The 16,636-nt window shown below is 35.9% G+C and overlaps 1 protein-coding gene across 1 annotated transcript in view; it reads right to left on the minus strand.

Moving 5' to 3' along the window:
- Window positions 1–8,179: 8,179 nt before the first annotated feature.
- The window catches only part of Ifngr1 (interferon gamma receptor 1), a 32,711-nt gene continuing 24,254 nt past the window's right edge, over window positions 8,180–16,636 (minus strand). Inside the window, exons 6-7 of the mRNA XM_046450215.2 lie at window positions 11,127–11,257; window positions 8,180–9,534 (exon numbers count right to left, since the gene is read on the minus strand). Coding sequence (XP_046306171.1) covers window positions 8,956–9,534; window positions 11,127–11,257 — 710 coding nt within the window. The 3' untranslated portion in view covers window positions 8,180–8,955. The remainder of the gene's footprint in view (window positions 9,535–11,126; window positions 11,258–16,636) is intronic.

The raw sequence follows: 16,636 nt of genomic DNA on the forward strand, positions 1-16,636 counted from the left end.
TTAAGAATTGAATTCTCCAAAAGGGTGAGCTTTTGAGCTCTCCAGTTTTAGAAGCCAAACCAGTCCTATCATCCTTCCATGAGCTGAATAATATAATAACCTACATAGAACCCAACAGTGCCTCAAGGTAGATGAAAAGAGAAGATCAAGTTCTATTTCCCCACTAATCTGAAAGCAGAAGAATTTGTACAGAATTGTTTCAAATGCTATGTTATTTGGTGTAGGTAAAAAGAAAATCATAATTAACAGGGGACTTCTGTTTTGCCTTGCTTCTAGTGTGGAATGCTGGATTCAGACTTCATTCTTGGCTTTCTTCCTGCCTTCCGCCTATACCCTGTAGGGTAGAGAGTCCACCTTGACCTTGACAATGGGTTCTTCCATTGTGTTGTGTCTGGAGAGAACTTACCCAAGCCTCTGCCTTGGAGAGAATCCATTTTCTTCTTCTGTTCTACTTGTGCCTTCAGCAAACTAACAATTCATCTAAGTAAGGAATCATCATTAGTTATTTCTAGTTGTGACATAGGATTTTATTACTTTTATTATTATTATTTTTTAGAAAATATTGCAGTGTTAAGAATGAAATGGCATAAATTCTGAGATTTTCTTTAAAATAACAAAGGGTTGAGAATAGGGGTGGGTGACTGTCCTCAAGCTGATAATTGTTGAAACTGGATATTAGGTACTTGGAGGTCCACTGTATTTTCTGCTTTTATATATAATTTTTCAAGACAAAGGAAATATTTTAAAAGTTTATCTACAAGATGCCATCTTTATAATACTCGTTTGAATAATTCTAATGCCATTTTGATGTCAATAATATTACGTAATAATTATGGGGCTCTGTGTTAAGTTCTTTCCATGCATCATCTTAATCTTCTCAACAAGACTGGGAACTTGGTATTATTATCCTGATATTATGAACGAAGACGCCAAGACAGAGAGGCTATGAGAACTTGACCAAGCCTCTATAGCAAAAAGGGTGAGGGATAAAATTTCATCAAGGGCCTGAGGGATAGCATAAAATTACTTGTGTGTTATTGTAATATTCATTCTATAAAGGGATAGAATGATGTCAAAGAAGATTTGGCTCTTCATTCCTTTAATTGTTTATTTATGCAACAAGAATGTTTATTGAGAATCTGCTGGATGCCAGGCACTGTGCTAGGAATCAGGAGGCAGAAATGAACAATATGGCAGAGCCAACCCATGGAACTGCCAGGTTGTGGTGGCAAAGGGCCATATGTTCCTTATTTTCCATCAGGAAAGTTTTTAAGAGTGGGTACCTGGGATGGTGGTATTCACCAAGGGAAATCAGATTGACTGAGTTTCTTGTTTTTGTACCAGATCCTTTCCCTCAGTCTGTGATGTGGAAGTATCTGTTCACCTTGAATTATAATTAGAATGTCAAACTCAAGGAAAACCTATAGAACCAAAACCACCAACAACGTCATTCCTTTCTTTGTTAGGCCCTCCTAACTCCCCTGAGTAGTGCCTATGACCTTTAACAAGTTCTGCATTCTAGAAATAAGGATTTGCAATTCATAATAGTTTGTGGACTAGAATTTAGAAAAGAAGGAACGTCATTATTCAATCAGACAATAAGCATAATGACTAATTCAAGTTTAATTTCTATAAATTTTTGGACTATGAACACTTACACTTAACAGGCTGAGTCTTCTTGATCTGAAAACCTAAATATGAAATGTTCCAAAATCTAAAACATTTTGAACACTGATGTGAATTAAAGTAGAAAACTCCATACCTGACTTCAGGTGATGGATCATAGTCAAAATGCAGGTGCACTAAAAATGTTATAATACATTTACATTCAGGGAATATATATAAGGCATATATGAAACATAAATAAATTTTGTGTTTGGACTTGGGTCCTATCCCCAAGATATCACATTTTGTATTTTTGAATATTCCAAAACACTTCTGGTCCCAAGCGTTTTGTGATATTTGTAATAGTAATCAACTACTTATTTAAAAATCTTCACTCAAAAGACTTAGAGTTTCATTAAGTTAACCCTTTCTGCTCTTTGCTCATAGTTTTCTGGATAAGAGACTATTGATTTTGCATTGATTGTTCTGTCCAATGTCTTTGACTGACCTTGAAAACTCTACTGGTTATCACCAATCATTAGGTCCACATACAAGTATGTTTGTGTATATTGTTTTGACTCTGGAAAGATTTTCAGGGCATAACCAGAATCCCACCAATTCTCACTTTCTCCATTGCAACTGCTTGAGTCCTTTCTACCATGATATCTTACATGGATTGTGGCCACAGCTTCCTGTCTGGTCTCCTAGCCTCTGCCAATGTCCTTTGCATTATGGGCACAGTGTTCCTTTTAAATGTGAAATTAGAATTTTTGCTCAGAACCCTACAATGTCTTTCCATCTCATTCAGATTGAGAGTGAAACTTCTCTGACTCGGCCCTTTCTAATCTAACCCCATCTCCTATAAATTAATCTAGAACTCTCCTAACCTACAGAACTCACTGCAGCCTGGATGACTTTTTTCCATTTCTTGAACATGCCAGATACATCCCCACCCAGAATGGTCCCCTCTGTTGAATTCTCTTCCTGAGCTGTCTAAGCTCACTCCTCACTCCCTTCAATCTTTGCTTAAAGATGACCTCATCAGTGGATTCCTCCTGACCACCCCAAATAGAGGCACCCCCTGTCCCTAACAACAGGCTTTCTTGGCTTAGCTTGTCTCTGTAACACTTAGCATCATTTAATAGGCATGTTTTATTTTGTTTCTGCTGTCTATGTCTATAGAGTATAAATTCTATGAGGTCAGTGTCATTGTGTGTTTTGTTCTCTGCTTTCTCTCCCCCATGTAGGGTGAGGGTGGGCCCACAGAGAGCATTTGGCACAAATTTAGTGAGTCAGTGGGAAGGACTGTGCATTAGCTGCTGGTGTGCATTTACCCAATATAAGCTAAGAGAACTGGAAGATGCTTGCTTGATTTTTATGATCTGGGTTGGGGGTCCTGGTCCATGAGGGCATTATGGCTCTTTCAGACACCAAAAGGGAACTGAATGGGCAACAATGGCCTGTGTAAGTTCACGAGACACAGCAACCAACGTTTCAGCTGGACAAATTAACTTGTTTGACCCAGAGATTATCTGATTCTTAAGAGTTAGAGCAATTTCTCAAAGGAATCATCTGGGTGCTTTCTTGGAGAGTGGTAGTGCTTCTGGGAGCATTTCTTTGGAATTTTCTCAATCCAATTTTTCTATGGTAATTGGTTCAGATTTTTCTCTCCTCTCTCCTCTAGCTTTAGTTTCTGCAAATTTTATTTTCTTTGGAAAATCATCCATTTCATTCATGCTTTTATATTTACTTGAATAGAATTGAGCAAGTTATCCCTTTATGGTTTATTAATTTTCTATTTCTGTGGTTTCTCTTGGATAGTTTACTATTTTGAGTAATGATATTTTCTTCCTTGCTTAATTATTTTATTTTTTAGCAAATTAGCTCAGTATTTATCTTTACATTTTTTTGAGAAACCAGATTTGTAATTAGTCATATAGTCTAATTAAAATATTTTTCCTGTCTCATTTTTATCTTCTTTTAAATTTAAATTTTCTTTTATTTTCCTTTTTTTTAAGAACTGGGGAATGAACCAAGTGCCTTGCATATCATATGTAAGGCAAGCATTCTATTATTGAACTACATTTCCAGCAATGACCACCTGATAGACACATCCAGAAATAACTGTAGGTGAAGTTGGAAATAAAATCTAAATAAGTTACCTATTGATTAGGTTTCTCCTAAACCATTGTTTGCTAAGTTGCAGAGGCTGGCCTCAACCTTGCAATCGTCCTGCTTCAGCCTCATGAGTACATGGGATTACAGGTGTGCCATTTTGCCCAGCTTGGAAATCCTCTTATTGTTTTGCTTTCTGGGAGAGAGGACAGAGAGATGGGTTATCATTTACTGTTCAACTTGCTAAATGACTATTGAAGAACAAAGATAATAATTTAAAAAGAACAAAGATAAAATGTGGCCAGGCAACTGTTTCGGTATATATCAGCCCAACAAGATGTACACTGAGTTTCCAAACAAAATTTGAAAGTTCTCATGAACCACAAAGTAAGGAAAATACCTTTTGTATTTTAAAATAGTAACTTTAAGAAAGTGTTGCATTATGAGTAAATGAGTAATCAATAGGTAACTTATTTAGATTTTATTTCCAACTTCACCTACAGTTATTTCCGGATGTGTCTATCAGGTGGTCAAAGTTAAACAAAGCATGAATATATTCATATTGTTAAAAGATAAGTGAAAGGTCTAGAGGTGCTTTTTAATATAAGAAATTAGAGATGTCATACCTTAGTGGATAAAACATGGGCTTTTGAGAAAGGTGAAACCTGAGTTTAAATCCCTCAACATATAGTTTTCTGAGCTTTATCTACTTGCAAAGTTGTCCCCATCCTGGCATTCAAGGGCCTGTATAATGCTATTTATCATCCCTCTTCAAATGCCACACAAAACCAGATGTCTAATAACTTCATTTGATTTCTGGGGTTTCTGTACTCAGTTAAGTCCATTTAAACATTCATTATTTTCACAAATAGGGGCTTCATTTTAACAAGCAAAAGGTTCCTCTCTTCTCCATCCTATCTCTTCATGAGCCTAACCCATCTCCCAGCAGAGCTCCTGCCCCAGAACCATCAAGGCCTCAGGTGTCCATGTGCCAACTCAACAGGCTCAGTCTCTGGGCTTCACCTGTCCCAGCCCTGAGACCCCCCTCCCCTCAACTCCTCAAGGCCCAGCCCTGCCTCTTTAATTTGCATTCTTAGTTCCTACTAAGTTGTATTCCCAAGACATACCTCTTTTGTTTCTAGTTTACCTAAAGGAAAACTTCAACTTTCTTGTCCCTCATTTCCTTACTTGGAAAAGGTGATTGACAGCCTGGTGACCATGGGTAAATCACTGAGCCTTGTGGGTGCAGGATTAAATTCTCTTTACCTTTTGGCTCTAAGAGATAGTATTTCCACTTGTGTAACTAATTAGGGCATCCTCTTCCTGACATAATTCTATTCTTAACCTTAATTTTAAGGCTATACAATACCAGCCCCACCAGATAGCTATGAAGGTCAGTGAGAGAAACTTCATCAAGCATCTGCCTATAGCAGAGGTTGATGGTCATTCATGTCCCTTCTGTCTTCATTAGTTTGTAAATTCATGCATTCATTCATTCCTGATTGGTATCTCTGGTAGAAAGTGATGAAAAGTGTTCAAGCTCCCGAATATAAAGACCTAGAAGGGTCCAAAGCAGAGGAAGTGTACACTACACAGTGAAGCTAATCAAAGACTGTGAACAAAGCTAGCATTCAGTATTTAAGTCATCCACTTACATTCTTAGTAGGCACAAGAACAAGTACCTTAATTTTGACACAAGCGGTGATCTTCAATTATTTAATTTGGCATGAAATGATGATGCAATAACATGAGTTTCTGGCAACCAGCAATAATGTAAGGGAAAAAATACAAATGTTACAGAGCGAGGCCATTCATGGAGTTGATGTGATCACAAATGTCCTCAGTCACCAGTTCTTGTAACCATGCCAGAAAGACTTCATATGTGTTGCTCAGAGTAGTAGGCATGAGTTGATTATAAGGGATGGGGAAAGGAAAAAGGGAGAGTCTTCTTAGATAGGAGAGGGAATGGTGCACCCCTCCTGCCCTTCTGTTTTATTGGGGGGTCCCAGGAAAGTTTCCAGAATACTGCCCAAGTCCACCCTTGACTTCTGAATGACAGCAGGATTGTATCAGACTTTCAAGTCCCCACTGCATATGGTCTTACCCAATGAAGGGGAGATTTTACTATTATAATGATGTATTGAGGATCTAAGGCAACTCTGGGTCACTTTGGCTGATTGATTCAAATTGGAACTTGTTCTTAGGCATGGGTGGAGTCTTTGCTCTTAATCATCCTGTGTCCTTGAGTCCTTGAGTCTTATAAAGGTTACAAAAGACTTCCACTTCAGGGTAACTTGTGTTCTTATTGGCAGGGAGGAGTTTCATGGGCCTACTTTTTTCCTGTAACAGGTTGTTTGATGAGAAATATAGCATATCCTATTGACTTAAGCCAGGCATGGCTGCAGGTAAATTGCTTTTTAAAAGAAAGCATGTGGGGATTGGCATGGTAGGCCCATTTTATAGAATGACCCCTTCACCTCATGTTCTCGCCACTCACATGATTTACTTATCAAGAAACACAATTATGTAGGAAATTAGTTAACACAATGGAAATACTGCCTCTTAAATGGTATAGGGAGTTCAATTTAACTCCCCCTGAGGGTGAAATAATTTACCCAGTCACCAGGGTTGGTTGATTGCTCTTGGGAAATACATAACACCAATTCATCATCTTTGAAAACAAGGAATAAAAGAAAAGGTATAATATTGGTAATAAGAATGCCAAATTACTCTTACTTATAGATGATACAGTTGTATACTGGGAAAACCAGTCAATTGGAAATCATGAGGAAAATAGTTTAGATGCTGGCTTAATACAAAAACAGTATGTAACAATAATATTTTTGTACATACAAGCAGTCTTTTAGAAACTACAATGCAAGAGTATGTTCCTTTTTTTCTCTTATTAATCTGCAATTTGTCAGCTTTTTGTTTGTTTGTGGTATTAGGGACTGAACCCAGGGGCTTTTTACCACTGAACTACATCCCCAGCTCTTTTTATTTTTTATTTGATACAAGGTTTTGCTAAGTTGCTTAGAACCTTGCTAAGTTGCTGGTTTAAAATGTCCAATCCTCCTGCCTTAGCCTCTCCAGTCCCTGGGATTATAGGCGTGTGTCACTGTGCCCAGTTAGTTTTCTAAGACAAAATAAGCTATCTCGTTTTTATTTAAAAACAAAATTTAGATGAAGAATTAAATGTAAAAATGAAAACAATGAATTCCCCAAATACCAGAAAAAAACATGGATGAAAATGTATTTGTTGGGGAAAACTGGACTTTTTAAGAGTGAAAAGAAACAATAAATAAATTTCACTTTATAAACATTTTAAACATCTGTGTGGAAAGAAACTAAGTCAAAAGGCAAGAAATTATAAAATAAATTTTATGTAGCTTGAGGCAGATAAAGGTAACAATCAGTAAGAAAGACATCACCTTAGATAATAATGGACAAAAGACCAGGTTAATTAAATCATGGAAGTATAAAGACCTAATATATATAAAATGCTCAACATTACTAATTATTAAAGAAAAACAAACAAAAGCATTAAAGTGTGTTTTACCTACAAAGACTGGTTGGTATCAGTCAGAATTAGCTAGGGCATAAAAATAGGTATTTCATTCACATTTGGTAGGAGTACACATTTGTATAATCCTTTGAGAGCAGTGACTATTACCTTACCCTTGGCTATTTCAATTTTGCTTTTTTTCCCATTTTAAGAATTTTTAAAAATACTTTTCTCATAAAAGAGATGAAAGTCTGTCAAAGGATCTATACTTTTATAGAATGTGACATGTACTTATATAACAGTTTGAAAAGCAATTCACAAGAAATTACCCCCAAAATGAGTATACTAGTTTCACTGTAAATTATACCAGTATTTACTACTATCACCCCCACTCAAATAGAATAAAATAGCATCTCATTTTAATTTGTACTTTTAAGTGAGGAGAAAAATTTTCCCATGGCTTATTTGTTAATTTGTTTATGTAAATTATTTAAAAAATTTTGTTGGCCATTAATTCCTGTGAGTCTTAATATTCCTACCCATTTAATGATTCCAAGAATTCCTGTATACAGATATCAACTTTTGGTTTTCCCCTCCCTGGGGACTCTCCACACCACACACTTCTCATGGCTCCTTCCTCCCTCCTGTGGCTGTCTGTGAACACCACCCTTCTGCCAAAGGCTTCTCAGTCCTCAAGCTCAAGAGTGACATCTGCTTTTCTTCCCAAAGCACTTAGAGCTGGGTTTTGCATTCTGGGTGCTATATACTAAAAGATAGATATAAAAGGCCATTTTTTTAAAAAAAAGAGTAATTATTTTTAGGATTGTTTTAAAGGTCAGCTATAAACAATTTGAAAATAATTCTATAGCATTAATGCACAGAAACAAACAATGGGTAAAAAAAACCCTGGTCAACTATAAAAGACTAAGTGCTTGAATAAATAAATACCAAAAATAAGTTTTAAAAAGTATTTTATTAAAAAAAACATTAAATGTAATGTTCCATAAAAAACCCTATATGCTTCTATTTATATATGGTAGTAATTCTATTAGTTTGAATTAGATTTTAAATACAATCCTGGAAAGGTTAGAGAGTTAAGCACTTAATACTATAAAACAAATAACAAATGAGGCACAGAAAAGACAAAACACCATTATATGGCTCTGGTTTGTGCTATATGGGGATTGAACCCAGGGCCTCGCACATGCTAGGCAAGGTCTCTAGCACTCAGCCATATCCCCAGCCCTTTTTAATTTTTAGTTTGAGACAGGGTCTTGCTAAGTTGCTCAGGACCTCACTACTTGCTGAGGCTGGCCTTGAACTTGCGATCCTCTTGCCTCAGGCTCCTGAGTTGTTGCAGTTATAGGCCTGCACCATTGTGTCCATAATTGTGTCATTATATCCCTTAAAGTGATGGGAATGTAGCACCCCTGCTATAGTAGGAAGCAGGAGTAAATGGAGAGTATTCGCTGATATTGCTAGGACCTAAATAAAAGGTTCATAAGTGCCATGATAGGTTTTTTGTCCTTTTTTTTTTTTTTTTAAAGAAGAGTCTTTGGTTTTCAAAGCAAATGCAAGGGTTCCAATGATCTTTATCTCAACCAAGATACTGCCTTTGGTTAATATCAACAAAGACACAATTTCTGAGGTTATGGTCTTTTCCCAAATCCAAAGCAGAAAACCATCCAGAAAAATGAGATTCTTCAAAATTTGGTGCATCTTAGATGATCTTATGAACAGTCTTTGGAATCTGTTGTGAGTCTATAACCAATCAAAGACTCTTTACAGCTATCATCCACAATCAGATCCACAATCACATGTGGTTTATCATAACCAAAAGAGGTAGGGGCATTTCTCAGCATTGTGGATATTTGTCCTTCTGTTTTTATTTCAGCTGTATCACTTGGGGGTAATTCTGATTCAGATACGAAGTCATTTGATCCCACGAGGCCACTATCAGAACCATTCCTGGAGTGATAGGAATTCAAGGTGCTGCTGCAGGGTGCTGACAGATTACTACTTGAATGGAGAGAATTCTCTCTCTCTATTGAAGACATAGGGCTGCTCAGGGCCAGGTCAGAAATATTTTCTTCAGCAGTCACCACTTGTGTTTCACTAGAAGGTTCTTTTCTGTGTTCTACTTTTCCTGGTTTATCTTCTGTCTGTATGCCTGGAATTGTTACTGGAGACAATGGCTCTTCACAGACCACCGTCTCATTTTCTACGACAAATGGCTGGTATGATGTGATGAGCGATACACATTTTGATTCAGGTTTTGTCTCTGAAGTGGCATTTCTTACCACAGAAAGCTAAGGGAGAGAAAGTGATTAAAGATAGCAAATTAATAAATTATTAAACTTAAATGCCAATTCTCAAAAAAAAAAAAAAAAAAAAAAAAAGCCTAAAGGTCATGGGCTACTACATGGCATATTTAGAATAGTATAATGGAATCAGATAGTTGCTTTTATCTTTCTTTTTTAAATGAAAAATAATGTATTGACATGATAAGCAAATTTGGGGGATTTTTAAGAAGTCATCTAATATCTTACATAAGTATTATTGCTTTTTGTACATCACCTCCTATATGTATGCTTGTTAAATATGTAATGGGAGTACAACTACTTATTTTTTAAAAATATTTATTTTTTAGCTTTAGGTGGACACAATATCTTTATTTTATTTTTATGTGGTGCTGAGGATTGAACCCAGTGCCTCACACATGCCAGGAAAGTGCACTACTACTTGAGCCACATTCCCAGACCCAACTACTTATTTTATATAAAAGTTTCATTAATTTTCTTTATCATTATAATTTTCACTGGCTTATATAATTTATACTGATAGATAATTTCTTTAATAGATGTTAAATTATTTCCAATTTTTGCCAGTTACAGAACATGTTGAATATTTCACATGTATTTTCATTTATGAAATTATTTCCTTAGAATAAAAGACTCTTTACAGGGATGGCAGACTTACGGTACTACCATATTGTACACCCTGCAGGCTTAACTTCCCACTAAGACTACATTATTTTTCCCCTGTACACATAACTTGTACTACTACTGGAATTACTGGATCATTAGGTTTATTTTTCTTTCTCTAGTGAGTTTAAAATGGCACATTGCAAGGTGTCTTTTTGCTTAATTCCTAGTAAGGATAACTATTATAATTCATATATGAATTGTCAACTAACTGTTGATAATTTTTAGCCACTTTCCTTTAAGGTAGTATTTTTATTGCAAATTTCAATATGCCCTTTGAACATTACAGGTGTTATTCCTGTCATACTTGATTCAAATAATTATGACTTTGAAATGTTGGACATTTAAGTGTCAAACTCTTTTGAGAGTCCAATTTTTGGCCTTCTCTCTTCTACACTGCAACTATAATCAAAAGCCAGGCTTTCTGGACTTTGGACTTTAGCTCATACTGTGCCTTAGAAGCTGGATAAACTCTTACTGTCCTTCAAGACTGCTCAGCTATTTCTGCCTCTGGAAAAGCCACAACTAACCCCACCCCCAAAGATGGCCAGTGTCCTCACTGGCTCCTATGTAAGCCTCTGCCTTTGAACTTGTCACACAGCACACCAATCGTGTTCTCATCTTTTTTTCTCACTAGACTTTAAGCTCCTCACCAGACTCGTTTGTGTTTTTGTATCAAGAACAAAAGCAGCAGCTGGTGAACAGTAAAAAACATATGATTCTGGATATGTGGAGATTGAGTACTTTTCAATGTAAAGTACTATAGTAAGATTCAATATAACAATGTTCAGCATGTCACATTCTGCTGAATGATACTGAACATCATTTTACTTTACAAACAAAATTGAAGAAACCTTTCAAAAAAGATTCAAGTTACATTTTAGCATCTATAAATAAAAAAAATTTAAATACTTTACCAAGGACTTGGGTAACATTCTGCTTTTTTTCTTAAATGGATTCTTCTTAATATGACAACATGCACATACACATAGTATGATAAATACTAGAAAGACTGTGAACACAGCAATAACTGGAATCCAAACAAAATCTAAAGAAAGGGAAAAATAAAACATTAGAATTAAGATGGAATACTGCTATTGCATATCAAAAATCTCAGCCCTTTTCTTTAATAGCCTTACACATTAGGTAATTAATATGATCAGAGTTTTAAAGGACACTGGAACAGAAGTTATAGTCAGTGAGTGAAAAATTAGATATGTATCCTAGACAGGAATTGATTCTTCCCATTCTGCAATTCTGAAACTTTCTGGAACTATACTGCCATGATACAACACAGTTAAAATAGTTTTCATACTGACTTCCTTACAACCTCAAATATAGGGTGTTCTTAGGGTTATGCTTTTCTGTTAAAAATGTAAAAGAAGGATTTAACAAGTATCTCTTTTGAGAAATAAACTCTGGCAATGTTTATAACTCTTAAAATAATTTAGCCCTATACCTTAGACTTTTCTGTTACAAATGCTTATTTCAAGGCACACACAGAGGAATATTGTGCTGGAATAAAATCCTCTTGATTGCAAACCAGATACAAAGAGTAATAAAACATGGGAAAGATCTGGTTCAGAGCACACATCTCTATTAGCACCACCGTGTCCCTGTAATGCTGCTTTTTATTTTCACAGCACATTTTTATCCCCCACCATCTTCTCCTCTTAAAAATTAACAGTGCTCTACATATTATGGTGGTGTTTGGTTTCCTTCATGGCATTTAAAAATTTTTTCATTTGTTTTAATTAGTTATACATGATCTGCATGGCATTTTAGTAGCTCTAATTTCCATCCTACTTCTTTGGAATAGTGACTGTAAAAATTACTACTTAATAAATGCTTGCATCCTCCCTATTTATAGGTTATGAAAAATTAAATCATTACAATAGTAAAATACAAAATTATAACATAATAAATACCAGTACTATGAGAAGTCCCATGGGGGTCCATTTCAGAATTCAGCCTTTTAAAAACAATGTGCATTATTTCAAATTCTGGGCACTAAGTAGGATTTTACTTTTCAAATAATACAATACAAATTAGCATAAAATGAACTACATGACTTTGAGCTACCATACAGTGGCCTCAAAGTGACTAGTACTAAATTTTAGTTGTTTGTTCTAATACTTCAACCTAGATTTTCATTATTTAAAAGGATATTTGTTAAGTAAAATTAGAGATGAAAAAGGAGATAGTACAATCAATACCACAGATATATAAAGGATCACTAGGGATTACTATGAAAAATTATGTGTTAGCAAACTGGAAAATCTAGAAGCAACAGATATACTTCTGGATACACATGACCTGCCAAAATGGAATTATAGAACCAGGACCAGATGCTTCACTGTTGAATTTTTACCAAATTTTTAAAGAAGAACTAATGCCAATACTTTTTCAAAGTATACCAAAGAACTGAAAGAGAAGGAGCCATTCCAAACACAGTCTATAAGGTCAACAGTATCCTATTACCAAAACCCGACAAGGAACAAGTACAAAAAAATTATAGACTGAATCCCTGAAGAGCATATATGTAAAAATTCTCAAAATTCTAGCAGATCAAATTCAACGGCACAACAAAAAGATCATTTAGCCTGATCAAGCTGGTTTCATCCCAGGGATGCCAGGATGGTTCATTATATGTAGTACATTAACAAAATACATCTTATCCATAGAATAAAGAGAAAAGTCCCGATCATCTCTACAGATGTAGAAAAAACATCTGATCAAATTCAACATTTCTTCATGATAAAATCCTTAAATGACAGGTATAGAAGACTGTACCTCAACATAATAAAGACAAGCATGGAGCCAACACCAGCAAATAGGAAAAAGTTAAAAGCATTTCCTCCAGGATCAGTAATAAGACAAGGGTGTCTCACTACTCTTACTCAATTTAGGACTAGAATACCTAGCCTGAGAAACTAGGCTAGAGAAAGAAAGAAAAGTCACACAAACAGGTAGGAAGTCAAATTATTCCTTTTTTGCAGGTGATACGATTCTATATATAGAAAAAATAGACTCCTCCAAAAGACTATTAAAATTGATAAATGAATACGGTAAAATTGTAGGATACAAAATCAAAGTACAAAAATAAATAGCTTGTATATTCACCAATAAATAATTTTCTGAGAAAGAAATTATGAGATTTGGCTGGAATTTAGTTTCACACTTCAGTGTCACAGATTGTTCTGTGCAGGAGCTGAGGATCCCAAGCAGGCCCGACTCATGAGAACCTAGAAATGGAACTGTTAACATTAAGGATATAACCATTGATTTTACTGAAGAGGAGTGGGAATGCCTTCAGCCTGTTCAGAAAAACTTATATAGAGATGTGATGCTAGAGAACTATAGAAACTTTGCGTTCCTGGTTATTTATGGTAGGGGCAGAGCAGAGCCGCCGCCCGTGCCTGCAAGGTAGGCAGACCTGTGACCGACTGGCAGAACAGGCCCAGGGGTCCGCGGGCGTGGTAGACACGTCACACCAATTGGAGGAGGGGCAGAGCAGAGCCACCGCCCGCGCCTGCAAGGTAGGCAGACCTGCGACCGACTGGCAGAACAGGCCCAGCAGCCCGTCAGCGTGGTAGACAGATCACCCCAATTGGAGGAGGAGCACAGCCGCCGCCCGCCCCTGTAAGGGAGACTTTTCAACTATACAAGAGCAATATAAATATATAGGGGGAAAATTTCAAAAACACAACAGTTTCACCAAGCAGAAAGAAACACGAGCAGTATGAAAAGACAAGGAAAGAAAGGACCACAAGCAATGCAGGTCAACTCAACTTTAGAAGAGGTAACAGCTACAGCAGATGGAATGTCAGATAAAGAATTCAGGATATACATGCTTCAGATGATCTGGAGTCTCAAGGAAGACATTAGACAGCAAAATCAGACAATGAAAGATCACTTCGACAATGAATTACATAAACATATCCAAGAAGCAAAAGATCAACTATACAGGGAGATAGAGGTTATAAAAAACAAACAGAAATCCTAGAAATGCAGGAAGCAATAAACCAACTTAAAAACTCAATTGAGAATACTACCAGCAGAGTAGAACACTTAGAAGATAGAACATCAGACAATGAAGACAAAGTATTTCAACTGGAAAAGAACATAGACAGCTCAGCAAGACTGTTAAGAAACCATGAGCAGAACATCCAAGAAATATGGGATAACATTAAGAGACCAAACTTAAGAGTCATTGGGATACAGGAAGGTATAGAGGTCCAAACCAAAGGAATCAGCAATCTATTCAATGAAATAATATGAGAAAACTTCCCAGACTTTAAGAATGAGACAGAATCCCAAATCATAGAATCCTACAGGATGCCAAATGTGCAAAATCATAAGAGATCCACACCTAGACACATAATAATGAAGATGCCCAACATACAGAATAAAGAGAGAATTTTAAAAGCTACAAGAGAAAGGAAGCAGATTACATTTAGGGGTAAACCAATCAGGATAACAGCTGATCTTTCAACACAGACTCTGAAAGCTAGAAGATCCTGGAATAACATATTTCAAACACTGAAAGAAAATGGGTTCCAACCAAGAATCGTGTATCCAGCGAAATTAAGCTTCAGGATGGAAGATGAAATTAAAACCTTCCACGATAAACAAAAGTTAAAAGAATTTGCAGCTAGAAAACCATCTCTTCAAAACATCCTCGGCAAAACATTACAGGAAGAGGAAATGGAAAATAACAATGAAAACCAACAGTGGGAGGTAGAACAGTAAAGGGGGGGGGAAATAATCAAAGAGGAAAACAAACCATGTTTAGTAACAGAAATAAACAAATATGGCTGGAAGAACAACCCATATCTCAATAATAACCCTAAATGTTAATGGCTTAAACTCACCAATTAAGAGACACAGGCTAGTAGAATGGATCACAAAACAAGACCCAACAATATGCTGCCTACAGGAGACGCATTTGATAGGAAAAGACATACATAGGCTGAAGGTGAAAGGTTGGGAAAAATCATATCACTCATATGGACTTCGGAAACAAGCAGGAGTGTCGATACTCATATCAAATAAAATAGATTTCAAGGCCAAGTTAATCAAAAGGGATAAAGAGGGACACTACATACTGCTCAAGGGAACCATACACCAACAAGACATAACAATCATAAATATATATGCCCCAAAAAATGGTGCAGCTATGTTCATCAAACAAACTCTTCTCAAGTTCAAGAGTGTAACAGACCACCATACAATAATCATGGGAAACTTCAACACACCTCTCTCGCCACTGGACAGATCTTCCAAACAAAAGTTGAATAAGGAAACTATAGAACTCAATAACACAATTAATAACCTAGACTTAATTGACATATATAGAATATACCACCCAACATCAAGCAGTTACACTTTTTTCTCAGCAGCACATGGATCCTTCTCAAAAATAGATCATATATTATGTCACAGGGCAACTCTTAGACAATATAAAAGAGTAGAGATAATACCATGCATCTTATCTGATCTTAATGGAATGAAACTAAAAATCAAAGATAAAAGAAGGAAGGAAAAATCATGCATCACTTGGAGAATGAACAATAGGTTACTAAATGATCAATGGGTTATAGAAGACATCAAGGAGGAAATTAAAAAATTCTTAGAGATAAATGAAAACACAGACACAACATATTGGAATCTATGGGACACATTGAAAGCAGTTCTAAGAGGAAAATTCATTGCTTGGAGTTCATTCCTTAAAAAAAGAAAAAACCAACAAATAAATGATCTCATACTTCATCTCAAAATCCTAGAAAAAGAAGAGCAAAACAACAGCAAAAGAAGTAGAAGGCAAGAAATAATTAAAATCAGAGCTGAAATTAATGAAATCGAAACAAAAGAAACAATTCAAAAAATTGACAAAACTAAAAGTTGGTTCTTTGAAAAAATAAATAAAATCGACAGACCCTTAGCCATGCTAAAGAAGAGAAGAGGAGAGAGAACTCAAATTACTAGCATACGGGATGAAAAAGGCAATATCACAACCGACACTTCAGAAATACAGAAGATAATCAGAAATTATTTTGAATCCTTATACTCCAATAAAATAGAAGATAGTGAAGGCATCGATAAATTTCTTAAGTCATATGATCTGCCCAGATTGAGTCAGGAGGATATAGACAACCTAAACAGACCAATATCAATTGAGGAAATAGAAGAAACCATCAAAAGACTACCAACTAAGAAAAGCCCAGGACCAGATGGGTATACAGCAGAGTTTTATAAAACCTTTAAAGAGGAACTAATACCAATACTTTTCAAGCTATTTCAGGAAATAGAAAAAGAGGGAGAACTTCCAAATTCATTCTACGAGGCCAACATCACCCTGATTCCTAAACCAGACAAAGACACTTCAAAGAAAGAAAACTACAGACCAATATCTCTAATGAACCTA

Source organism: Marmota monax, unplaced genomic scaffold (assembly GCF_021218885.2).
Source record: "Marmota monax isolate L192 unplaced genomic scaffold, Marmota_monax_Labrador192_F-V1.1 WCK01_AAM20220418_F8-fsc00030, whole genome shotgun sequence".
NCBI lineage: Eukaryota > Metazoa > Chordata > Mammalia > Rodentia > Sciuridae > Marmota > Marmota monax.